The following is a 26,351-nucleotide window of genomic DNA, read 5'->3' as shown; positions in this document are numbered from 1 at the left end:
TGTGTGGGGGGGGGGGGGGGATACACAGGAATACAACAGAATACACAGCTCTTTCAATTCAATCTATAAAGAACGAGCATGAAAGCATGCAGATCTTTCACTTTAAATTAAAAAAAAAAAAAGTTACCTTTCTGAATGGATTAAACTAAAAATCAGTTCCTGCAAGTCTATGGAGTACACACTTGGTCTGCTCTTTATTAAATAAGGATTAAGTTTTAATGCTATTTTTGTCCAAAGTCAAGGAAAACCATCATGCCATTTTTATAATCCTACATGAAACATAATAGTTTTAGTCTTTACTTAAAATCCCACTGTACTTTAAGTTGTAGTTGAATAAGTCTTTTTTTTTCTTTCATAATGGCAATAAGTAGTACTGCATTACTTTTTGGTTCCCTAGTGCAAGGTAAAGACTATGGCCTAACATTAGTTTACTGGACTACCTGGTATGGCATTTCAGGAATGATGCAGTGGTGTTGAAAAAGGTACAGTTTCTGCTGAAGTTTTTGTTGCACAAACTGCAGGCTTTCAATGTTACTATATTAATTTAAGGCCTGAAATAGAAGAGTTCTTGACATCAAATCACAAGAAGGAACAGAGTTTAGCATTCATGCATTTGCTCTCTATCACAAACACTTGCATGTCCACAAGCAGCAAGGCACTGTCACTTGTTAAGTTTGCTGTTAAGTTTTTTGTGTGCACATGAACATATACAAAGTGTTTCTGTGCCAGGTCCCCTCCTAAACTATAACCTTGAGTCAAGTACAGAGGGAAAACGGTCAAGACGGGTTCTGAGGGAGAAAGGGGTGAGATAGTTGAAGTGCGGTCCTCCCTCAGTGGGTGTGGCGGCCCCTGTTTAGTCACTCGCAGCAGGCCAGGCGGATGGGTTGGCCGGAGAGGGGAAGGTTGGAGCATTCAGCCACAGCCCGTCTCGCTGCCTTCTCACTGGGGAAGGTCACCAGAGCCTCCCCACTACGCTGACCACTCCAATTATACAGCACGAGCACAGAGTCCGCCTGAATCTACATAAATAGACACAAAGTCATTAAAAATTCCACCATCAGAAGGACTTACAAAAGGTCTAAGAATGTCAAGATCCTCCTCATGCCTAGAAACCTGAGAGAAGCAGGATTTTAGTTTAGATCAAGTACCATTGAGATATTCTAGCAGAAACCCTCCACACACAGAAGTAATGACAACAGGCTACAGTCAATCAATTCAACTCAAAGGAGCATGATTATACTACAAGATTTATTAGGAAGCCCTGAAGCAGAGAAGACTTGCAGCAGTGATGCTACCCAACAAGGCATTCAAACCCCAAACCAATGAGACATATCAAAAAGAATGCACGTTATTACAACTCAAAATTATTAACAGCAGCACATAGACCCTCTGAAGCATACTGGGACTAATTAAGTAAGAGGCAGAGGGTGTAGCTTGACAAAGATTAAAAAATAAATAAAATAGAGAAGACAGGAGAGGAGAGTTTTACTGCACTCCACTTCTGACTGAAGGTAATCCCAGAGCAGTGGTAGTAAGGAGACGGGAATAGTGTATTAGTCCATGCAGAGGCGATGGGTTCAGGTCAGGAGGGCATCATGGGACCTTACCTGCAGGAGCTCCCCCTACAGACACAGCCACTCTTTAGGCTGAATAAGACTCCGGCCCTGATCACTCACTCCAACCAAGCTGCTGTAGTCTTCAGGAGCATACTACAGCACAATGAGCCACAGTCAGTGCTACAGGCCTCACTTTTCACTCATTCAACATTCATCACATCTTTCAATGGTGGTCATACATATATACAGGTGACGGCAGAGTAGTATATGCATTTTATACTAGGGGTGTAAAGATGCATCGATCTGACAGTGTAAATTCAATTAATTGTTTGCATGCAATGCATTTAAAGAATTTAATAAGTAAAAGATAATGCACAACAGTTAGCCAGTAATTAACCGCAATATAAATCCTGACACGGTGATAAGTATGGGTCATATACCACCCTGAAGGGGTTTATTTTGCAATAATGACCAGCTGACTATACTTTATCCTGCTTATTACACGGCTACTTACCGAACAGTAAGTACATGGACATGAAATATTGATTTGAGTTGAAACTATTTAATTATTACGCAAGACAGACAGTCCATGGAGTGATACGAAATATATGAAACTAATGGTAAATTATACAGATTAGTGGTCAATATAAATATACAAATATAAAAATATTTGACTGCATCAACTGACAGAAAGCCATGTAATAATCCAAAATTTCTATAAAAAATTTATACCCAATATATTATGCATTCACTTCTTTGCAAAATAAAATGTGACCAAATTTTCTGTTCTAGCAGATCATATCAGCATTTTATTAAAAAAAATAATTATCATACCAACGAGTTGGGAGTAGTGTAAAAATGACGTATTTTCATGATGCATCTTAACATTTAATGAAGAATAATAATTTAATGTCAGAGCTCATATTCACACCCCTAATTTCTACTGTATGTGCTTGTTTGAATACTTTAAAGAATCTTTAAAGGAATATTCCAGTTTCAATATTATATTTAAACTCAATCGGCAGCATTTGTGGCATAATGTTAATTCCCACAAAAATGTATTTAAACTTTCCCCTCCTTTTCTTAAAAAAAAAATAAAATAGAAATCTGGGTTTCAGTGAGGCACTTACAATGGATGTGAATGGGGCCAATCCGTAAACGTTAAAATACTTGCAGTTTGAAATGTATAGCCACAAGACAAACAATATGCATGTTAGTATGACTTTGCCATGGCGACATAACACCATAAGCCCTGTAATCCCAGTAAACAACAATTTCAACATTACAGCTCAAATAATACACAAGTTTTAACAGAAGATTTAATGTGAGTGCTTTTATAAAATTATAAGCTTCACATTTCTGCCTTTAAACCCTTCAGAAATTGGCCACATTCACTTCCATTGTAAGTGCCTCACTGTAACCTTCATTTATACTTTTATAAAGAAAAGGAGGGACGAATCAACATTATGCCACAAATGCTGTCGATTGAGCTTAACATGTATTGAACACGGAATATTCCTTTAAGGGCTTCTGTGCATACTGAAGGTTACTAGAGTTACAAGACTATTGTCACTATCATATATTATTTTGGATTCTTTAAAAGGCTGTGTTATATAAACACAGATCTAATGCTCATTGCCTTTTGGCATACCACAAGAGGTGATACCCGTACTGTATGTCCCCAAACATATATATTTAAATGACACAGAACACACAACACCCAAAATACATTGCACATCTGAAAAAAAAAAAAAAAAAAAGTATGCATTGTACAGGGTTGCACACAAGATGTGCAAGCATGAATGCAGTATAGATATAGAAAGAAGGGGGTGGGGGGTGCAGACCACCAGCCAAAAAGAAACACTTCCCGCACACAGAGGCCTGTAGTGTGTATTTTAGTCTCAGAGGTTAAAAGCACACTTGGAGGGTGGACTGGCCTCAGATCCATTTCACCAGTTCAGCCAGAAGTCAAACCTGAATTCAGCTTCTCACACACGTGCCACTGTGCTACGCTCTGTGAACAGCACCACACGCACACAGCTCAGGTACACGCATAGCTCAGAGTATCACACACCTCAAAGGGGAGGGCAGGGACACTGCATGCCAAAGACAGATTTACCATCCCCCAACCCACAATAATATAAATTAAACAATAATTACTGTAAAACCTCCTTGACTGCATATTGTGAGAGAAAAAGCACACAAAGGCCCGTGCCCACAACAAAGTATCATTCATTTCCATCTAACCATCCCTCTATCCTTTACAACCCTCTTCCCTCCTTTTCCGAGTATAAGTGTCATACCATCTTCTGAAGACTCTGCCTAATCAGGTGTCAGCTAATGAGAGGGACAAAATGTACAAAATGATTCATCACAAACACTAGGCTATTTAAAACTATAACGCAATATAAACCATTTTAGAGGTGTGTACCAAATTATATATAATAATGCGGTGTTCAAATTTAAAAGCATAGTCTAGAACCAATGTCCTGAAGTTTCAGATGAGGGCCTTCAGCAAACACTGATGTGTGATCTGTGATTTATTTCAAAGTTTATTGTACTGTGACTTCACTTCATTTAAAGCTGAAGCGTGTCATTTCTGTGCTACTAGGTTCACCAAATGGAATTGCAGAAATAGTCACAGTTTCAAACAGATTACAGAAGACTACTTTTTTTTAGTTATTTGTTGATTCTGAATGAATAAAGAGTCACCTGATATCCCTGAAAGAAGCTGAGGATGTCTTTCACCCCAGCGTTGTACGGCAGGCCCTGCATTCGCACCAGCGCTCCGGGCTGAGGAGGCAGGATGGCGGAGGCTGTCTGGGCAGCCATGGCAGCTGCTACTGAACCAGGCGGGGCTGCAAAATAACTCATGGTGGAGGGCGAGACTGGAGGACTAGTTGACAGAGATAGTGAAAGAGAAGAGTATGAATGGAAAATGGTTTTCCACTATAGCAAACACAGTGGTCGCATTGTGTTAAGTGGTGACATCAGGTTTTTTGTTTACTATAATAAGACATAGGGCTAACAATACAATCAAAGAGCAGGGGAAGCATTGCATTTGGCCCATTTATGCTTCATAAGAATTTGGTATGGGCTGTCTTCATTTATTTCGACATTGCTTGACAGGGAATGGACTACATAATAGGATGCAGACGGTGCAATAACGAGAGAAGAACCTCAGAATTAAATTGCACTTGACCCAGCCCATTAGCGTTTTGCGCTTGCAATTTCACCAACCCACTTGCGGCTAGACTTGGCGAATGCTTGCATGAAAGTATCAAAGCTTCATGGCCATGCACATCTGACTTTGCAGGTATGACGTGGTTACGTTGCAACCATAAACAGTCTACAGTTAAGTCTTTATTAAAATCGTACAGCAACAGAATATATATATATATTATATACATATATATATACATATACATACATACACATATACACACATATATATATATTATATATATATATATATATATATATATATATACACACACATTATATTATATATTCCCACTGTACAAGCCTTTGGAGGCAGTGTTATGATCTGGGGTTGCTTCAATTGGTCAGGTCTAGACTCAGCAACATATGCTACTTTTTTTTTTTACACTACACATATATATGAAACAAAATAGCTTGTGGTTTATTACTTTAACATTCCCTTTATGGCATTTTAAATAAATGCAGATAATGCACTAAGGGAAATTCTTTGTAAATATTGTGCATTATGTTTAGTCATATAATCAGAACCACAACTGTAAATGCGGCACCTGGGGTAGTAGGCAGTGTAGTTCATGTTCATGTAAAGCTGTGGTGTTGGAGAGTAGTAGGCTAAAGTAGGTGCAGGGCTGTGTGTTGGTGGCTGTGGAGTTCTTGGAGTGGCCAGCAGAGGGGGCTGATAAAACGCTGCTTCAGTGGGAAGCATCGCTGCAGTTGCCGGAAACGCAGTGTAGGTTGGTGGAGAGAGACCTGAGACAAGACAAAGTACTTCAGCCAAACACACACACACTCTCCGACTTCTTATGAATGGAAATCTCAAAGTGCATTTAAAACCAATTAAAAACCTAAAAACCAAAAGGCACCCTCCTCAGTTCATTGTGCAAGAAAAATTACCTAAACTTATCTGAAAAATAAAAGTAAAAATATACGATGTTAAAATATAGTAAACACACATGGACACCCTCCACTCAAAAATGCTTAAGTATTTAGACCAAAACAGGGTCTCTCACTCTCACAGCTGACCTTACTGTGTATGTGAATGTTATTTTTACTTGGCCCAACTGGCATGGAGACAACTACAGTCTCCTCTGATGTGGCATGAGCACATACGGCCCATTCTCAAGCCAAGGTCAAACAACCAGATCAAATCACTGAGTAAACAGCCGTTCCTTTAGTGCCGCTACAGGCTTGTTCTTTCTAAATGCCAAAATGTTGCACCTTTAGATCGATGACAGAGGTGATCACACTGCTTTCTTAGAGACAAGCTGAAATATAATCTCAAACAGCCAAGCTGTTAAGAGTAAAACAGCGCAGACAAGAACAATCTATGCATACACACAGATCTGCATCACTTAACAGGAACAGATTACACCAGCTGGCTCATGCTAAATACTAACCCAACTTAATAGCTTACAGTAGTTCATCTAATCACACTTTCCTACAAGCACTTGAACATTAAAAAAGCAGCATGTGTTCTGGTATAACAGTAAACCACAGTAAAAGGCCTTTGATAGATCAGTGAGTGGAGTCTCTCATACAGGGCAGTTTGCAGGGAGGTGGTGACAGGCCGCTGCGGTTAAGAGTTCCCCCCATCAGCACGAAGCTCATCTCCTCAGTGGAGCACTGGAACACCTCCACATAACGATCCTTCATCATCTTCTTATGGCACTTCTGTGCCACCATAAACGCACGGTCAGCTGACTTCATCTGAATGAAGGCATCACCGGAGGGTCGACCCTAAATGATGGACAAAGAGTGGGGTGAGGTCAAAGGTCAGGAAATGTCTTATTTTTCTCGTTCCGTTAGGCATGTATCAACAGCACGATAATGAGTGTGATATTGCTTTTATACAACAGTTCTATACTCATCAAGAACTTAATATAGAGTAACTTACATTCAAGACACAAACCAGTCATTTTGTCTATTATTTCTCTGCTAGCGAAAATATCAATCATTGGGTCAGCATGCAAAATGCATCAGCAATTTTTCTCAATGCTAAGAATGCAGAGAACGGACTTGGATTCTTATGAAGACCAGTCTTGCCAAGCTACCTTGGAAGAATGAACTTGGAAAGGACAGGAGGATGTAGAACGCATCTATTGCGAGCTTTGAGATGTGCTGTGATCTTTCTGTTGTGCAATTAACCATCACAGCACATTTGAATCCAGTGAGAGAACTAATGGCATTATAACACCAGTGACAACATTGATATCATCACACCAGTGAGGTTTTGCAAGTCTAGTGACACATTTAAAGAATAACGTCTTCTAACACTCATTTCCTCCATGTGCTTATTACTGTATTAAAATCATGCCAAACAAAACAACAGTGTAATGACTTCTGGGACTTCAAATGGGTTCTTGTGGACAAGTCACCACCCGATGCATCATCGATAATTTGCCTGATCAAGAACATTTCTGGGTAATTTTATGCATTCTTGGTACTACTGCATTCTTGAGCATTGGAATTGAACTTCAGCAGTGGACGATGATGTTGAAAAATGTCCACAAGAATGTAAGAACACATAAGAATGCATATTGAGAAACAGCCACTGTGTGTCACCAAGACACAGACAGACTGATAGCTTATCTAGAATGCGAGCAAGTGATACAAACATTCTAGTGCTGTTATAAAAGATATATCAGCACTCTTGGAACTCACTTGCACAATCAAATTAGAGGACCTGGAAGTAACTATTGAACATCTTATGAGCATATGAACAGAGTGAGACCGAGCATTGTAAATTCAGATCAGAATCTGTCATCTGTGATGGGCTTTACTTTAAACCCCGTCAGTAGTGTTACACAGCAGTATGCCATTAATTCAAAGCTCTTCATGGAGTCTGTTCCTCTCTCACCTGCTGGTTCAGGACCATGTGCACTCCATGTGGTTTGATATCAATGGTGTGTTCGCTCATAAATTCTAGAATGTCCTCGATGGCAGCGGTGTACGGCAGACCTCTCAGCCTGATGCAGTCTCGTGTGCTGCCAGTTGCAATGTAGGGTGGCGTGGCTAGAACAGGCACAGAAACCATCGGAGGGGGAGGTGGCGGCAGAGTGGAGATCAGTGGTGTGGACATGTAGCGATTCAACACCTAGTTTGAAAATACACACAAAAAAAGGACAATGATTACAAATGTATGTAAAGTGCTATTATTCTAAACACATACAGTGGCCCCAAAAAGTATTTGGACACATGTCATTGCAGATGCCACTTGGTTTGCTATTTTGTGTCTAATGCAAAAAAAAAATAACTAGATATTCTGAGCCATGTTTTCAATAACTTTTAACCAACTGGTTAAGATTAGTTGTTCACCAATATGGGTTTTTCAATGGCCGATGCTGATACAGATATCTAGAGAGCAGGATGGCCGACATAAATGCTGATAAATCAAATACACTTTAACAGCAGCAAATCAGATCTACACACAGTTTTTTCAGTGAAACAAACACTTATTTTATGCAATATTTACTACAATTTGCATAGATTAAAAAAACTAGTCAACAGAAAGTGTTGACTATCCATTGACAAATCTATTGGTATATTTTGGAACTGACACAAGGTAAAGTTAACACTTCTGTTAACTGGCCAAGCAAACCGATGCAGATAATAGCAAAATGGTCAAATGTCAGACGATTAATCAGCCTCGCCGATATATCAGTCTATCACTAGTTAAGATTATTCAAAGTGATTTTTAATGGCTGTATGACATCAGGATATCCTATTATCTATGGACAGTTACTTTAAGTTTAAAACCAGAAAGTATCCAAATATCTTTTGCCTTAATTTTGAACAATATATCTATTGAAGATATAAGAAACTTTTTGCTAAATGTTTTGGCAAAATGTTTTGGCAGGAAAAGTGTGTTTGTGCTAAATTTCTTTAAAATAAATGCCACGTGGTTTGATTTTACGTTATACAAATTAAGTAGTCCAAATAGTTTTGGGGGGCAACTGTATATCATGATGTTAGGATAGGAGGCCTTCAAAAGTGAACCAATATGTGCACCTTCTTGACAGAATTTGTTTATTAAAAGTGCCTGATTAAATAAAAAGTGTTGTCTCTACCTGTTGGACCTCAGCTGCAGTGCTGCGGAACAGCTCGATGTATCTCTTGCCAAGGATTTGTTTGTGCTTCTTTAGGGCGTTCTGCGCATATTCCTCACAGGCAAAGAGAACAAAAGCGTCACCTGTGGGACGTCCATCAGGGTACTTCAAAAATAAAAGCCCTTCCGTCCCATCCGTCACAGGGCTCTCTGGACCCAGGAACCCCAGGACATCCTGAGGACTAGCAGTGAATGGAAGACCCCGCATTCGGATAATCACCTGGTTTTCCTTTGAAAGAAACTGAGCTACCTCACTGGATGTGCCTGTCAAAAAAGATGACATTCTATTGGCATGATTAAAGTTAAAACAGAGTAGTCATGTGCAAGCAACTTTAAAGACCTCCGTATGAGTACGTGTTTCTTTACTGTATTGACTTATTTCGTAATGAAACAGGAAGTTTCGGTGGGACATATCAAAGGATGATCCCTTTTATTTTTTAAATAGCTAACTGGCTTCAGTTACTGTACATCACAGCTAGTTGGTGGCAGGTGGTATTAGGGGTGGGGCGTTCTTATCTCTGTGTAGCGCAGATTGTTACATTTTTTGGCCCATTTTCCAAGAAGAGACACTGCGACAGCGTCTATCTGCTAAAAGTTAATTTTGTCAAGCATACTTGTCATAGTATAAAGATGGCTTCTAGGTTAAATAGACATGCACAAAAAGCCACAAGCACAAAAACAGACACATCCACTCGCACTGTAATTATATCTCGGCAAACTTCTGGCTTTTTACTCCTGCAGTGTGAGGCTTTTCAGAGGCTGCTGACCCATCTTTCTCCCTGAGGGAACAGCTCCCATTCTCTGGTTTGGCCAGAGTGGGGGACAGGAGGGAAGTAAAGTAGAGTTTCCCCCTTTACCTGCCCAACATGAATCAGCAAGGGGAAGAGACTTACAAAGAACCTTTCATTCCCAAAGAGGGGGGGAAATGAGGGACACACATACACACACCTCAGAACAACGCATAGAGATTTACTCTACAAATGGACTAGTTTCTGCTCATATTGTCTGCCTAAATTCATTCACAACTTAAGACTTCCAGTATGTCTCTCACCTCCAGCAATCTTCAGAAATTCCTCCCCTGTGGCTTTATATACCTGGAACAAAAGGTAAACATAAACATGAGGCACTCTGCAAGTTTTAGGCAGTTGTGAAAAATTTTGTAAAGTGAGGATGTTTTCAAAAATAATGCCATGTTTAATAAAAATTAATCAATCAATGAACTTCATACAAAGTGCAGTAAACACACACACACACAAAAGTATTTGGTGTGATGACCATATTCCTTGTGGGGGATATGGGGCATAACATTTGTTGCAGGACTTCTTGTATACACACACACAAAATTGTGTAGTCACATTTACATTTACAAATAATGCATACTCATAGTTTGGATGCTGTAAGGTGGTGAACTCACCTCTATGTATCTGCTGCCCATGTGGTGTTTATGTCTATCCAGTGCCATGTCTCTTTGCTCGGAGTTTATGAAGCGCACCAGAGCCTCCCCGTTTCTCCGGCCCTGAGAATTTAGACACAGTGCAACACCGCCTCTGAAAAACACACAAATACAGGTATACAATTAAATGAAGGCCTCTGCTTGCACATTCTTACAACACAACATAACATTTTTGTTTGCAATACTTCAAAACTTTTCTAAATTTCCAAAATGTTTTGGTATTCCATGCAAGTCTTCCACTTCCAGCAGTGAAAGTCCTGATGTGACATTTGGCTGGATTTGCCTTCAGGGACTTAGTGAGTGTTACATTACACTGTTAATGTGTACTTAAGGGTCTTTTCTGAGTGCATACTCCACATCATTCTGAGTGTGAGTTTCAGAGTTGCACAGAGTTGTAATCTCACTTGGCAATGTTGAGGCCCTTGAAAAAGCGAGCGATGTCCTGATCAGACGACTGCCATGGCAACCCACGAGCTCTGATGACAGTCTCGCTGTCCACAGCTTCTGTCTTACTGCTGGAATCCATGCACATATGCAGACAAACAAGAATCACTCAATCTTGGCAGCCCTTTTGAATTTTAACCAAAATAATATGACAGTCTTATAATGGAATGTCCCACACATGTATTATAATGCTTAAGGTCGTAGTCACCAAATCAGACTCTGAACAATTGACTTAAGAACATTCTGATCACCAGCAGCAGTAAAATGGAAACTCCTCACAATTCAGGCAAACAAAATGTGTTGTGTTTAGGTGTCACAGCAAAAATGAGGCCTACGATGACTACTGAGTACATACCACGCTCTGGATTCAAACTTGTTGTTTACGGTCTCAAAAGTGGAGAATTTGTGATCTACAAACAATAAAGGTTAAAAGGTTCATTAGCAACACGCACATTAAAAGCAAAATACATAAGCAACATGTTTTTGAAAGCATGGATGAATCCATTATGCTGTATGTGACTCACTGTAAGGCTCAGCCAGGAGATGCAGAATCAGCAGAACCATGGTGTTCACCTCCCTCAATCCTGCCTCCTGATCCACCACTGCTGGAATACACACATCTGAGAACAGGGTCAAGGCACAAACATACATGTAAAAAATGACACGCATTCACAGCAAAGCAGCTAGAAACGCTGTTTTAATAGCTGCAACGCCTATATATGGCAGAGTAAAACCAAAAGCATATCCTGCTTTCTGTCATTCAAGATTCAGAGGCAGGATACAGTCCAACATGGAGGGCAGAGTGAGATCTTTGACAAGGCCTGCATTGGGGCAGCATTTGTGAAACTCTTTCTTCAAATCCACAAATGTGTAGAAACACTCAGGCAAGACCAGATTCTACAAAACACACAGACAGGCAAATCAGGGGCATTAAAGAAAGGAAATATCTTTAGGAGGAGCCTGAGGAATGGGCAGAGCAGAACAAGTAGTAAAGATGAGTGAAAAGGAATAAAGGACAAAGACTGAAGGTGCTTTAATGTGCTCTGAAAGAGCCAGCATTCTTGTGAAGATTAGAACATGTTTCTGCTAAACAGATCACTTCGACTGACAGCTAATTGAAAACTGCCAGAAAATAGCAGCAACAGCTACACAAGGCTGCGAAGTCAAAAGGCTGCGTACATGCCCCCAAAAGACCCACAAACACACACAAGCTTTTCTTTCTTTTTTTTTTCTTCATTACTTTTAAACCATCTTTAAGTGTGGAGATATTTGATTACCTTTTTGGAGGCCTCGGGGTGCAGCACCTGTCGGATAAGCAGTGGTCCGTCCACACACAGCGTGTAGGAGCTTCTGCCCAGAGACTTCAATTCAGCTGACACCAACTGATGAAACTAAAAAATTAAAAGGGGAGAATGAATGGAGGAACAATCCATTACAAAACAACAGCATTAGACCCAGTAAATTCACTTCTCCTTTGTATGTATATTCTACATAAACAGCTTTGTGGAATAAATAAATATACAACTATACTATACATACACAAACAATAAACACTGACCACATGACCCAAAAATTCAGTTAATCATTTAAAATAAAGTGTTTGTCCATTCAAAATGTGGTGATCTGAAAGAGAGGAAAAACTTACTGTTAATTATAATAACTGCAAAATTGTTAAGCTATGTATCTTACATATCTACATGTATGTGATTACAGAACTGCAGGCATTCTAGCAACAACAGGTGACACTGCTAAAGTAGTGAAATATTTATAAATTATCATTAGATATAGATTATCTGTCATACAAACTTAAAATATCTTTAAAAGCTGAATCTCATGGATTTTCTTCTAGAATGCCAAGGGCACCACAGAGGACACTCACAGTATATTGTAAGATATGCACATGCTGTTCTATGTGTGTGCGCATGTGTGTGCTTGTTTTGTAGATTAAGCAGCAGGTCAGACTGGTTTAGTGAAAATACAGGAAGTGAGCCATGGACGTGGCAGTCATTTCAGATAAAGTATTGCACGTGACCAGAGTGATAGATGACAAAACAAATATGGAGCGTTTCTCCAGCCTCAAAAACACACCACCTGCTCATTCCCAGCTATAGGGGCTCAAACAATACACCTGTGTTTAGCAATGAACAGCCTTTAATGAACTGTTTAGTAAACTTATCTTTCTCAGCATCAGTAAACAACAGTACTGGCTAACCACCAACTAGGACATGATGGCAATTGTCTTGATTTTTCAAATGATATCTTAATATGTTTTCAGTTGATAACTGACAATTACCAGTGAGACACAGCACTCCACTGTTGCCAATGTTCAATCCAAACCCAATGCTAAAGCAAAACCTGTAAAACAAACTGTGACCTAGGGCTGGGTGGTACAACAGTATATACCACGCAGCTGTAGAAATGTGTCAACCAATATTTTGCTATACTATTTATACTATATATATACTGTAGACAGTATGTGTGTGTGTGTGTGTAAACACACGTTTAGGATAATGTTCAGATTTTGCTGTTTCAGAAGGAAATTGCTACTTTAATTCACCAAAGTGGCATTCAACTGATCACAAAGTATAGTCAGGACATTACTGATGTAAAAAACAGCACCATCACTATTTGAAAAAAGTAATTTTTTATCAAACCTAGACAGGCCCATTTCCAGCAGCCATCACTCCAACACCTTATCCTTGAGTAATCATGCTAAATTGCTAAATTGAAAATCACTTGCCATTAAATCAAACACAGCTGAAAGCTATTTGGTTCGTTAAATGAAGCTTAACATTGTCTTTGTGTTTGTTTTTGAGTTGCCACAGTATGCAATAGACTGGCATGTCTTAAGGTCAATATTAGGTCAAAAATGGCAAAAAAGAAACATCTTTCTCTAGAAACTCATCAGTCAATCGTTGTTTTGAGGAATAAAGACTATACAATGCTTGAAATTGTTCTAACAAGGACAGAAAGAGATGTGGAAGGCCAGATGTACAACTAAACAAGAGGATAAGTACATCAGATACTCTAGTTTGAGAAATAGACGCCTCACATGTCCTCAGCTGACAGCTTCATTGAATTCTACCTGCTCAACACCAGTTTCATGTACAACAGTAAAGAGAAGACTCAGGGGTACAGGCCTTATGGGAAAAATTGCAAAGAAAAAGCCACTTTTGAAACAGAAGAACAAAAAGAAAAGGTTAAAGTGCACAAAGAAACACAGACATTAGACAACAGATAATTGGAAAAGAGTGTTATGGATCTTAACCCCATTGAGCTTTTGTGGGATCAGCTAGACTGTAAGGTGCGTGAGAAGTGCCCAACAAGACAGCCACATCTATGGCAAGTGCTACAGGAAGCGTGGGGTGAAATGTCGCCTGAGTATCTGGACAAACTGACAGCTAGAATGACAAGGATCTGCAAAGCTGTCATTGCTGCACATGGAGGATTTTTTGATGAGAACTCTTTGAAGTAGTTTAAGAAGTTCTGAACATTTTATTTATTTATTTTTTTTTTTGTAATAGTAATTTTTCACATTATTAATGTTCTGGCTATACATTGTGATCAGTTGAATGCCACTTTGGTGAAGTATCAGTTTCTTTCCATAAGAGCAAAATGTGTACACACACACACACACACAGGTGGCCAAAAGTTTGGAATAATGTACAGATTTTGCTCTTATGGAAAGAAATTGATACTTCAAAGTGGCATTCAACTGATGCACATACATATATATATATATATATATATATACATACATACATACATACACACACACACACACACATATATATATATAGACGGGCTGGTTTGAGTATTTCTGTAACTGCTGATCTTCTGGGATTTTCAAGCACAACTGTTTAGAATTTACTCAGAATGGTGCTAAAAACAAAAGACATCCAGTGAGGGGCAGTTCTGTTGATGGAAATGCCTAGTTGATGAGAGAGGTCAACAGAGAATGGCTAGACTGACAAAGTCTATGGTAACTCAGATAACCACTCTGTACAATTGTGGTGAGAAGAATAGCATCTCAGAATGCTTTTCTGAGATGCGGTTTGGCGCAGTTTTGGTGGAACGAAGGGGACCTACACAATATTAGGCAGGTAGTTTAATGTTGTGGCTGAACGGTGTATATAGTTTTCTACACAATACTTTGCAAAAGTCTTAGGCACATTAAATGTTTCACAAAAACATTTATCTTAAGATGGCGATTTAACTATATATCTTCTGCGTCAATAGCGAATATCAATTTTAGATTGACAAATAGATGTAGAATGAGGAGTCCTACAGATGGCATGGCCCCCACAGAGCCTGGATCTCAACATCATTGAGGCAGTCTGGGATTACATGAAGAAACAGGAGCAATTGAGACAGCTTAAATACATAAAACTGTGGCAAGTTCTCAAAGAGAACTTATCTGCCAACAACCTTGAAAAACTTTCCACAAGTGTACTGTACCTTGGAGAATTATTGCTGTTTTAAAGGCATAGGGTGGTCACATAAAATACTGATTTAGTTTTGTTTTGCTCACTGCACATTGTATGAATTTAACAAGGTTAAAATGGGCAAGGAGGCGGCGGGAACCGACTGAACAGTCAAAATAATGTTTAATGAAAACTTAAGACAAACATAAACACACACGGCAGCGGTGTGTGGCGCTCTCTCTCGAACTGCCACATCCGGCTCGGCCTTATCCCTCTCCTCGGCTGATTAGCCCGATTAGGGGCCGGCCGTGCGCACTCACGGCCCGGCCTGGCCCCACCCTCCTCCTCGTCACAATTAAGTTAATTTATAAATAAAAATTCTTCATGGCATTATTTTTGAAAACATCCTCACAATACAAAATTTTTCACAACTGTCTAAACCTTTTGCACAGTACTGAATCTATATATTTTTCCCATTTAAACAAATCACGGCCATAATCAAGTAAATCAAAAAAACAAAAACACAAACTAACAAACAAACAAAAACGCCAAACAGTGCATAAATAAAATAAAAAACTAAACATACAAAAAAAAAAAAAAAAAAACACACCTCAGTACAAAATATCCAAATCAATTTATGTTTAACCACAAAGTTGTTAAATGTCATACAGCTCAGTGGATACAAAACGGAGTTCAACTGAAGCATAAATGAATAAGAAAACTGTTCAGCAGTAAGGTTGAAAAACTGGGTTCCAGAGTGTTAATGTAGGGTTCCCATATGTTATAAAATTGGTCTGGCTGTCCTTTAAATGCACAGTTAAGTATTTATGTTGGATTACATCCCTCAATTTTATGCCACCCTATTATGGTTGGAGTCTTATCCCTGATGCACTGCATCTCTTTCCCCTTGATCTGATTATAGCTCTATCGTGAAGACCCAGAATCAAAAAGAGAGGGTCTATGTCCAACTTTGTGTCTAAAATATTACTCATTTCATGAACTGTTTTGGCCCACTATAAAGTATTTTCACAGTTTATGGCATGACCAAAAGCAGAGAGAGCCCATCTGCTTTTTGGGGAATAGATTTGATGAAGACTTCTTAAAAGCATGTCTACATTTTGGAGAAATAGGCATCCTATGAATAATTTAATTCTGTATAGCTGTGGTGCGATCACAAACCAATATGGATTTAGCATCTTTCCAAATACACTTTCCCAACTTAAGTGAGAGCATCGAAGAAACATGAAAATGCGAAAATACAGAGCGGGACTAGGGCTAGGCAATATGCAAGTAATATTTTCGCAATATGTTTATAAAAAAAAGAAAAATCTGTGATACACAATTACATCGTCCTATTGGCCAGCCCTAAGCAGGATGTGTCCAAAACAAGTCATGCTGAGGAATAACCTGTAATTAAGTAGTGCTGATAGTTTAGTTGTTTATGGTTGCTGAGCAATGTTGCATAATGTGAAGCTGTTTTTGCAATAATTCCAGACTTAATCTTATCTTTTGTTTTGTGTCCAGCAAGTTAAAAATAAAAGGAGAAAATTATTAAATGAGATGAAGGACTTCATTTATAAAGTATTTAATTCATTGTATTATCATATAAATTGGGTATTACCACATGGTTACTTAATGTATAAACAAAGTTTGTTGCATTTCCAGCAAAAACAACTACATAGTGATATACACTGTAAAAAAAAAAAAAAAAAACTTTTTTACAGTAAGACTGTAAAAATGCTACAGAAATAAAATGTTAATTGATTAACGAATATTAACTGTAAAATATACAGTACATTTTTTAATGTATTTTAAAAGACAATACAGTAGTTTTTACAATAAAATGTTGTAAAAATTACATTTTTTAGATGTAAAAAGTATGACTTTCCTGTATAATTAATGGTAAAAAATTTACATTGTTTAACGAGTGAGTACATGTACTTTTTACAGTAAATTATTGGTAAAATTTCAGAATTCCCACAATTCTCTGCATGACCCATCATATTTCATTATATTTTATGGGAATAGTTAAGTTTCTTCTTATTTTTAATATCAGTTACGTACATTGGGGTGTTGTTTTATATTTGATGTAGTTTAGTTCATGTTTATTGCATTATTTTAATTTCACATGTGTTACCCTGATGGTGTTTAGTGTTTGTGTGAGTGACATTGAGCGCTGTCTCTACATGTTTATTGGTCATTGCTCCTGGAAGAGTCACTATTGATGAACTTCATGTCATCATGTGCTCTTCTGTAGTTACTACGGTGATTAACAATACATTATAAAGTGAAAAGCAGATTTTTACAGTTTCAGAAGGTTAATATCAAGTTTATGAATTTTTTTTTTACTGTAAATTTAAAAGATTTATTTTTTTTGCAGTGCCATCGTGGTCATGTAAATTACAACAGTTTTAAACTGTAAAATGTACAGGTTGTTCTGTTAAATTGTACATTTTTACTGTATTTCTTACATAATTATTCTGGCAACCACAGCTGCCGGTTTTTGTAAAAACAACAGGATTTATTTTTGCAGTGTATACTATTACCAGGGAGTATAAAATTACTCCCATGACATAAGATTTTGGTATCACCCCATTATCAAATTAATCAAACTGATACAGGCTCAGAACAGCAGAGTTTTGGGGAGAGGAATAATTATACAACTACTGACTGGAGAACCTGATTAATCAATTCCAGTCAGTGTGCTGTCAATTACAATAGTGAAGTGAAAAACTGTTATTATATTTGCCAGATTCTTGTTTGCAATAAGAGAATGAATAGCACTCAACAACATCTATGCCTGCACTGTTAACACAGTCAACATTGCCTTTATTTCGAGCAATTAACAGGAAAAGCAAGATAACGTTTACGTTTAACGTAAACGGTCAAATGATTAGAAAAGTGTTGTTTATGTGCAACATACAGTTGAAGTCAGACGTTTACATACACCTTAGCCAAATACATTTAAACTCAGTTTTTCACAATTCCTGATATTTAACCATAGAAAACATTCCCTGTCTTAGGTCAGTTAGGATCACTACTTTATTTTAAGAATGTGAAATGTCAGGATAATAGTAGAGAGAATGATTTATTTCAGCTTTTATAACTTTCATCACATTCCCAGTGGGTCAGAAGTTTACATACACTTTGTTAGTATTTGGTAGTATTGCCTTTAAATTGTTTAACTTGGCTACCCAAAACGTTTGACCCTTCTACAAGCTTCTCACAATAAGTTGCTGGAATTTTGTCCCATTCCTCCAGGCAGAACTGGTGTAATTGAGTCAGGTTTGTAGGTCTCCTTGCTCGCACATGCTTTTTCAGTTCTGCCCACAAATTTTCTATCGGACTGAGGTCAGGGCTTTGTGATGGCCACTCCAATACCTGTGACATTTTGCCACAACTTTAGAGGTATGCTTGGGGTCATTGTCCATTTGGAAGACCCATTTGCGACCGAGCTTTAACTTCCTGGCTGATGTCTTGAGATGTTGCTTCAATATATTCCACATAATTTTCCTTCCTCATGATGCCATCTATTTTGTGAAGTGCACCAGACCCTCCTGCAGCAAAGCACCCCCAAAACATGATACTGCCACCCCCATGCTTCACAGTTGGAATGGTGTTCTTCGGCTTGCAACCCTCACCCTTTTTCCTCCAAACACAACGATGGTCATTATGGCCAAACAGTTTAATTTTTGGTTCATCAGACCAGAGGACATTTCCCCAGAAAGTAAGATCTTTGTCCCCATGTGCACTTGCAAACTGTAGTCTGGCTTTTTCAATGATGGTTTTGGAGCAGTGGCTTCTTCCTTGCTGAGCAGCCTTTCAGGTTATGTCAATATAGGACTTGTTTTACTGTGGATATAGATACTTGTCTACCTGTTTCCTCCAGCATCTTCACAAGGTCCTTTGCTGTTGTTCTGGGATTGATTTGCACTTTTTGCACCAAACTATGTTCATCTCTAGGAGACAGAATGCATCTTATTCCTGAGCGGTATGATGGCCGTGTGATCCCATGGTGTTTATATTTGCATACTATTGTTTGTACAGATGAATGTGGTACCTTCAGGCATTTTGAAATTGCTCCCAAGGAGGGAGGACCACACATTTTTTTCTGAGGTCTTGGGTGGTTTATTTTGATTTTCCCATGATGTCAAGCAAAGAGGCACAGAGTTTGAAGGTACACCTCCAATTGACTCCAGTTAGCCAATTAGTCTACCAGAAGCTAACTGCCTAAAGGCTTGACAAGGCACAGTTAACTTAGTGTATGTAAACTTCTGACCCACTGGAATTGTGATAGTCAATTAAAAGTGAAACAATCTGTCTGTAAACAATTGTTGGAAAAATTACTCATGTAATGCACAAAGTAGATGTCCTAATTGACTTGCCAAAACTATAGTTTGCTACATGAAATCTGTGGAGTGGTTAAAAAATTCGTTTTAATGACTTCAACCTAAGTGCATGTAAACTTCTGACTTCAACTGTACATAACTGAAGCAATAATTTAAATAATCAATCTTCAAGCTGGGATTATTTTGGAGAGATTTGTGAAGACTGAAGGCAGATCTTTTACATCTTCCCTTCATGCTTTTGGACAATGATGCTTTGTTTCTGACATAACCTGCCTGTCCTCATACTAATACAAGGCTTTAGTGTGTCATTAAGGGCTTAAAAAGAGTTTTGGAATCATCAGGTATTTAAGAAAGTATAATTTTAAAGTGCTTTTCATATTTTTTTACTTAAGGAAAGCTTGTGTGGTACACAGAGCTAATAATACCACACACAAAAAACTAACAAAAACACAACGCATTTACTTAGCACCAAACTTATTTCAGAGTTTGTGTATGTGTGTGTTGTATGTTCATGGCTGTTTTCACTGTAAAGCCCCACCCTGCGCAAATTGGTAACTGCGTTGATTTCTGCGACACAAACGTACTGGTAAAATGCAGAGACACACCCTGGTCTCACCCTGAATCTACACATGGTTAGAGAGGATCAAACTCCAGGGAAGAACAAAACAAGAACACCAGCACTGAAAGAGATTTTGCACAATGAACACTTCGTAGGCAGTATGGCAATTTTTTTTATATAGGCAAAATGCAAAAAGCAACCTAAACAGCCCCAGATACTGCCAAAAAATAACATCTTTAACATAAGCCAAAAGAATGAGCAGACTAGCCTCTCCAGTTCTGCAAAAAGACTGGTGTTAGTGTGGTTAGGCTGGAATATACATGGTAGTTAAACTTCATTGGAGTTTCAGTTTCACATTCTCCTCTGCAATCCTGTCAGTGAGAGTGAGAAAGAAATGTGAACTTTGGTTCACATGGTAATCAATCAGTCCCTTCTGTTGAGCCACATTTACTGTGTGTGTTTGTGTGTGTGTGTGTACATAGAGGGTGAATTCCAAATGGAATTTTTGTGCCATTGAAGGGCACTGCAGGAAGGGGACCCGATTCGTATGATTGTTCCAAATGTAAATGAGCAATAGAATCCCTTTAAGAAGGGCCCTTCCAAAAGGCTATTAGTGATGTGTACATATGATGGTCACTTTAAGATGGTCACTTTAAGAAAGTAATTTTTGTCCTCACGACTCGTATTGAAACCTGAGATAATATTCTTAAGATCTTTCCTGGGATTTGCTTTCTAACATCAAAGGACTATCAGTGGAATATATTCCTTAAATATATTATATACAATATATAATTTGAGTCATTCTGGGATATCATAAAGAGTCAGAAGCATTTGAGACAGCCTAGATATACAGAACTGTGGCAAGTTCTCCAGGATGCTTGAAAATCTGCCGACAACTTTGAAAAACTGTGCGCTGTGGTCACAGCATCATTAAATTACAGCACATTACAGCACCATTTTTTGTTACAGCATAATTTTCTGTAAAGCTGCTTTGAAACAATATGTGTTGTGAAAAGCAATATTCATTTAGTTTTTTGTTTTCTTTTAAACATCCTCACTATACAATAGTACATACAACTGCCTAAAACATTTGGCACAAGTTGAAATGAATTTGAAGACTGTAATGAATTCTGAAAAGGATCAATATTTGACGCAAAATTATTTGCCATAATCTTAGTTTGCTCAGAGTGTTCGGGACACAGCAAAATAGGAGTATTCTGAGACTCAGGTAACAGGATGTGCCAGCACCACTGCAAGGATGTTTGAGCAACAATCACATTCAAACTCTTTTAAAGCTCTGTTCTATATTTACTTAATATAATTTAGTATAAACATCAGTCTCGAAACCCATCTAATTCATCTCTATATATTTCCATTTCATTAATGGGAAGTTTGTGCTTTCTTCTCTGAGGCTGAATGAAATAATGGATGAACATGTCACTCATTCTCTCATACAGACTGATGATTGTGTGCACTTCCCAGAATCCTCCCTCAGCACTGAGAGTCTGCAGAGAAATAAAGAGCTCTGCTCATCACACACAGGTACTGACATGCTGCTGACAGCCTGCTCTCTCAGTAACACACAACACTGAGTTTCATTCTCTAACACACCCTCTCTGTTTCTCATACACACCCAAGCTCACTTTCTCTCACAAACACACTAATAATTGCACACTAACAAATGTATTCTCCGAGTAAAATGTATCAAGTCCTAATAAAACATCCTCTTACAAACATACAGCAACACACACACACACACACACACACACACACACACACACAGGTGTTTTTGCTTCACACCATTTCCACTATTAGCGTCTAAAAGCAGGTGCAAAGCCAAAGCGAGTCATCCAGCGAATGCCAGCAGCTATACCTTTTTATTTTCCATTTTGCCATGGACACAGCAGTCCTGTACAAACAGCCCAGACAACCCATCATCTATTACAGCTCTGAAAAATAAAAACAGGTATGACTCAAATCTAAGATGAGTCAAGAGTAAGATGGGATAAGCAACACTAAATCCTCCTAAATACCTGTTGGTAACTTTTTGGAAATGTCTGTCTAGTGAGACAGGAATACTGCAAAATGCTCTCATTTGCAGACAGTGCAGAAAATACTAGTGGGGACAATTTTATCAGCCAGTGAATCATAATAGTTGGGAAAAGGATGCTATTTGTGCTGTAATCAAAAGGGATCTTTCTTGAATGAACCTTTCACTGAAGACAACAAGCCAAGGTCATCTGTGAACAGCCATTTCTGAGTGAGACTCATTCATTAGACCTGCAGAATCAACTTCTTCCTCAAATCTATCAGTTCCTTACTCTGAAAGTACAACATCTGATGCAGGTGGATGTAGATTATTTATTTATTTATTTTGCTTTAAAAGTGTAAGGCCAAAAACAACAAGGAAAAGGAACTGAACCACTGGTCTGAAAGCATCTCTCCTTCTCTCGCTATCTCTGAAAAGTAGGCAGGGAGAAATTGATTTTACAAGTTAATATTTACAGAGCCCCTTGGGGATAGGCTACAACTGAATCAAGACATTACATGCAAAGACAACAACCTGAAAGTAAGCAATACAACACAAATGTGAGACATCAAAAAATATAACTGTCCTGCTGAGTAGGCCTATTGTTTAATGTCCCTTTTTTGTATATTAATAAATGAATAAATATGTATATAAATACAAATTCATTCTTACAACAACCACATAGTGTAGCAATCAAACAGAAGACCAACTACTGAGCTTAAACTCAGAGCTCTAAAGACCTTTCTGTGGGACAGTAATGCAAGGGTGTCCATTATGAAACAGTGGGGGGTGGGAACAGGTTTACCGAGAACAAATTCTCTCTGCATTAGGGTTGAGCAACACGTTTGGCAACAACCGCCTTGACAAAACATATCTGTGCAAATCAGGAGGAGCCTGAAACTATCCATATCCTGCTCAATAAAGGAGCCTATCCTGGATAGTACCATAAAGGAAAAGAAAGAGAGGAACTAGCTCTCTCATATTCATTTAATTCCCAGTCTACTTCTCTTCTCTTATTCTGTGCATCCCCCTATCTTTGTAACAGTCTTGTTCCCTCTTAACTAAGTGACATGTATGGCTCTCAGGTAGGTGCAGTCACAGGTAAAACATTCCGTCTCCCAGATGTCTGCTCAACACATCAGTCCAAAACAAGACTAGACCTGCACATTCCCCTGGAGCGGAGCGCCTGTGCCTTCCTTCCTACACTCAAACCGCACACACACACACAATAGACTCAATTGCATTAATAAATATCCCAGCAAGCCATTAAAAAAAAAAAAAAAAAAAGAAGAAGAATTCTGATTGAGATATATATACACACACACACACACACATACAGTGCTGTGCAAAAGTTTTAGGCACTGGTGAAAAATGCTGCATTAGTGAGGATTTCTTCAAATATAATGCCATAAATAGTTTTAATTTATCAATTCATGTCATGCAAAGTCCAGTAAACATAAAAAAAGCAAAATCAATATTTGGTGTGACCACATTTGCTTTCAAAACAGCACCAATTCTCCTACTTACACCTGGACACAGTTTTTCTTGGTTGTGGGCAGATAGGATGTTTCAAGCTTCTTGGAGAATTTGCCACAGTTCTTCTATCTATTTAGTCTGTCTGAATTACTTCTGTCTCTTTGTGTAATCCCAGACTGACTCTATGTTCAGTGTGGGGCTTTGTGGGGGCAACGCTATCTGTTGCAGGGCTCCCTGTTCTTCTATTCTAATCTTTTCTATTTACAAAAGAAATGTTTGGGATTCTAAAATGTATATTTCCTATTGACACACTAAAGATGAAGATATACATAACTATCTTAAGATAAATGTTTTTGTGAAACATCTTATGTGCCTAAGACTTTTGCAGAGTACTGTACATATGTTGACTGATACTGGATTTTGCTGATACGATAAGGTGGTGGAAAAAGCCAGTTACGATTAACCTGCCTATAGTTTTTAAAATCGATGTATTGAACGTTAAAACATTTTGATAAAATGAGTAAAATCCCAGATGCGTGTTTGTTGTGCAACCAAAATCCCAATAATAACCAGAATAAAATTATGATTTGGTGCATAGCGCAAGACTTTCAATTGGAAACAAACCCGAAATACACTGGGGACTCTAATTCAGAAATGGCTGCACTTCCAGCTCACACAAACGACAAAGGGATACAAAACACGCACTCTCATAATCATATACAATGTATTTAAATAGAATCACTGTAAAGTAAACATTGTCATACGGGCTAATAAATACTGTATGAGCAGTAATTAATATAAAGGAGGTCATCATTCATCAATAGTAGATCATCAGCTATTGCTAATCAATTGTTATACTGTGTGAAGTGTCCTTTTATATTGCATTTCACATTAAGAGTCTATTAGTTCATAAACAGAGATGGTAACAGAGTCTTGGCTCTGTTACAATGTGATATGTAAATATTCACCTTTAAATATTACCTTTATATTTACCAGATGAATGGTTTTTCTGATAACCGATTGTTCCAAAAAGCAACTATCGGCACCGATTAATCTGTAAAACCGATTTAATGGTCTAACTCTAATATATACATATATAAGGTTTTGTGATCAAGCTCACAAGTGGAAAATCGAGATTCTTAACTGGCTATATGTATTAAAAAAAATAATAAATAAAACAATAAGAGCATAGTCTATAGGGATTTATGCTTCATCAACACAGACTAATATGTTTAACCTGTTTGTATAGAAGGGCCCTGACAGACAAAGTAATGTCAACAGATTTCATGAATGACAATCGTCTCTCACCTGCTGCAGGACGCTCTCCAGCGGCTCGGCCTTACACAGTTCCTCCGCCGTGAGCCCGGTCTCCTCCTTACACTGGTCTGTAAGATCCACACTGTCCGGCTTGACTAGACGCCGCTGAAGCTTGCCCACCTGTTAACAATATCAGCTCTTTCAACGGGCCTCGCAGTGCAATCTCTGTGGCGAGCCCTTAAACACACACCCCGCAATGTTTCTGTTCTCCACGCGCCCAAAAATATTGTTTAGGGAGGCAACTCACTAAGTTTTCAGACAGAGCCACAATGATGATGAGACTGATGATATTTCAGGCGATTTGTGTGTGAATGCAAAGCAGACACTGCAGGGGTTACTGACCGACAGGCGATGACATGCACCAAACAAGGCACGCTTTCGTCTCTCGGGGATTTTAAATGCCTCATTTCATTTGAAGTTGCCCAATTAATAATCAGCATAACCGATTTCATATGCAACTCTCTGAAAGCGCACCTTGTTGGTAAACGTCAGCTGTCAAGGTAGTTTCTAACACTTGAACAGTGTAACCATTACTCGGTGGGGTAGTTTAAAATAGAGAGAGAGAGAGACCTTAGAACAGGGTCAAAAGGTCCGTACCTTCTTCTCTTGTAGATCCACAATTTGCCACACCAAGAGAATTAATTCCCTTTCATCCGACCCCAGTTTACCCCCATTTGCACCAGCTGTTGCCCCAAAGAACACCACCAGAGTATCACTGTGCGAAGCCATCAGGGACCACAAGGGTAAAAACTACAATTAAGAACAAAGATCAAATAAAAGAGTAACACGAGGGTTCACCTTTCTCCAAGAGAAGCAAACAAAAGAAAAGGAAACTCAATTGTAGTACACGAGGAAGGAGAGAAGATTATTCCAGGAGAAGGGCACGAGAGAGATAGAGAGAGTGCGACAGGAGACTCTACCTGTTGCTGTACTTGTGTGTGTTTTCTCTATCCAGAGTTACTGGTTTGACTGGTAAAGAAGGCAGAAAAAAGTCCTGGTTCGTCTCACGCGAACCCCATAACAAGCCCTAAAGGCTATACTCGCGGTATCTTTTTTTTTCTTGGTTACCTGGCTTCGGTCGGCCTCCGTGTTTGGAGTCAATCTCTCGAGGGAGCTCGCTGATTGGCTGGATTGTAAAGGTGAGGGCGGGGCGTAGTGCCGCAGCACCTATGTATCCCGCACTTACTGGTCTGTTGTGCGCTAGAAAGTGGGAGAGATCAGACGAATTTTCACGTGTGTTTCACTGCTGTTGCTGCTCACCTTTTAACTCCTACATAGCGTCCGTCCACTCTCTGTCTATCTTTTTCCTCTCTCTCTCTCTCTTTTTTTTTTACAATGTTAATGTGTTACTATGTGTTCTGACGTTGGTCAAATTAAATATCGTGATGTGGTCTATTTAGATTAACTTAAGATAATGCGT

General features: G+C 38.6%; 1 protein-coding gene across 3 annotated transcripts; it reads right to left on the bottom strand.

The window, feature by feature from the left end:
* LOC127446030 (epithelial splicing regulatory protein 2-like) lies at positions 1-26,003 on the bottom strand. Of its 3 annotated transcripts, none has more exons than XR_007898091.1 (17): positions 25,529-25,845; positions 24,923-25,051; positions 12,055-12,168; positions 11,560-11,674; positions 11,302-11,397; positions 11,133-11,187; positions 10,738-10,848; positions 10,295-10,427; positions 9,932-9,974; positions 8,843-9,144; positions 7,633-7,869; positions 6,314-6,512; positions 5,327-5,525; positions 4,269-4,452; positions 3,860-3,893; positions 1,608-1,709; positions 1-1,019 (listed from the first exon to the last, which is right to left on the bottom strand). XR_007898091.1 is itself a non-coding variant. In XM_051706640.1 (17 exons), the coding sequence occupies exons 2-16, from the start codon at positions 25,658-25,660 to the stop codon at positions 1,623-1,625; spliced, it is 2,136 nt and encodes a 711-aa protein (XP_051562600.1). In that variant the 5' UTR covers positions 25,661-25,681; positions 25,852-26,003; the 3' UTR covers positions 1-1,019; positions 1,608-1,622. The 3 variants fall into 3 exon arrangements, 2 of the variants coding, with proteins under 2 accessions (XP_051562600.1, XP_051562609.1); XM_051706640.1 differs by lacking the exon at positions 3,860-3,893 and adding an exon at positions 25,852-26,003 and having other exon boundaries at positions 25,529-25,681; XM_051706649.1 differs by lacking the exon at positions 3,860-3,893 and having other exon boundaries at positions 10,738-10,845.
* Between the last annotated feature and the right edge of the window lie 348 nt (positions 26,004-26,351).

The sequence above is a fragment of the Myxocyprinus asiaticus genome, chromosome 1, assembly GCF_019703515.2.
Source record: "Myxocyprinus asiaticus isolate MX2 ecotype Aquarium Trade chromosome 1, UBuf_Myxa_2, whole genome shotgun sequence".
In the NCBI taxonomy this organism is placed as follows: Eukaryota; Metazoa; Chordata; class Actinopteri; order Cypriniformes; family Catostomidae; genus Myxocyprinus; species Myxocyprinus asiaticus.
Note: the sequence above shows the minus strand (reverse complement) of the source record. Positions and strands in the feature narration are given on the sequence as shown.

Coding starts and splice junctions, on each gene's coding strand:
- LOC127446030 (XM_051706640.1), bottom strand. CDS start 25,660: ATGGCTTCGCACAGTGATACTCTGGTGGTGTTCTTTGGGGCAACAGCT. Junction 11,398..11,559: donor TCTGCCCTCCATGTTGGACT/GTATCCTGCCTC, acceptor CCCTGTTCTCAG/ATGTGTGTATTCCAGCAGTG. Junction 10,849..11,132: donor AAGTTTGAATCCAGAGCGTG/GTATGTACTCAG, acceptor CATGGATTCCAG/CAGTAAGACAGAAGCTGTGG.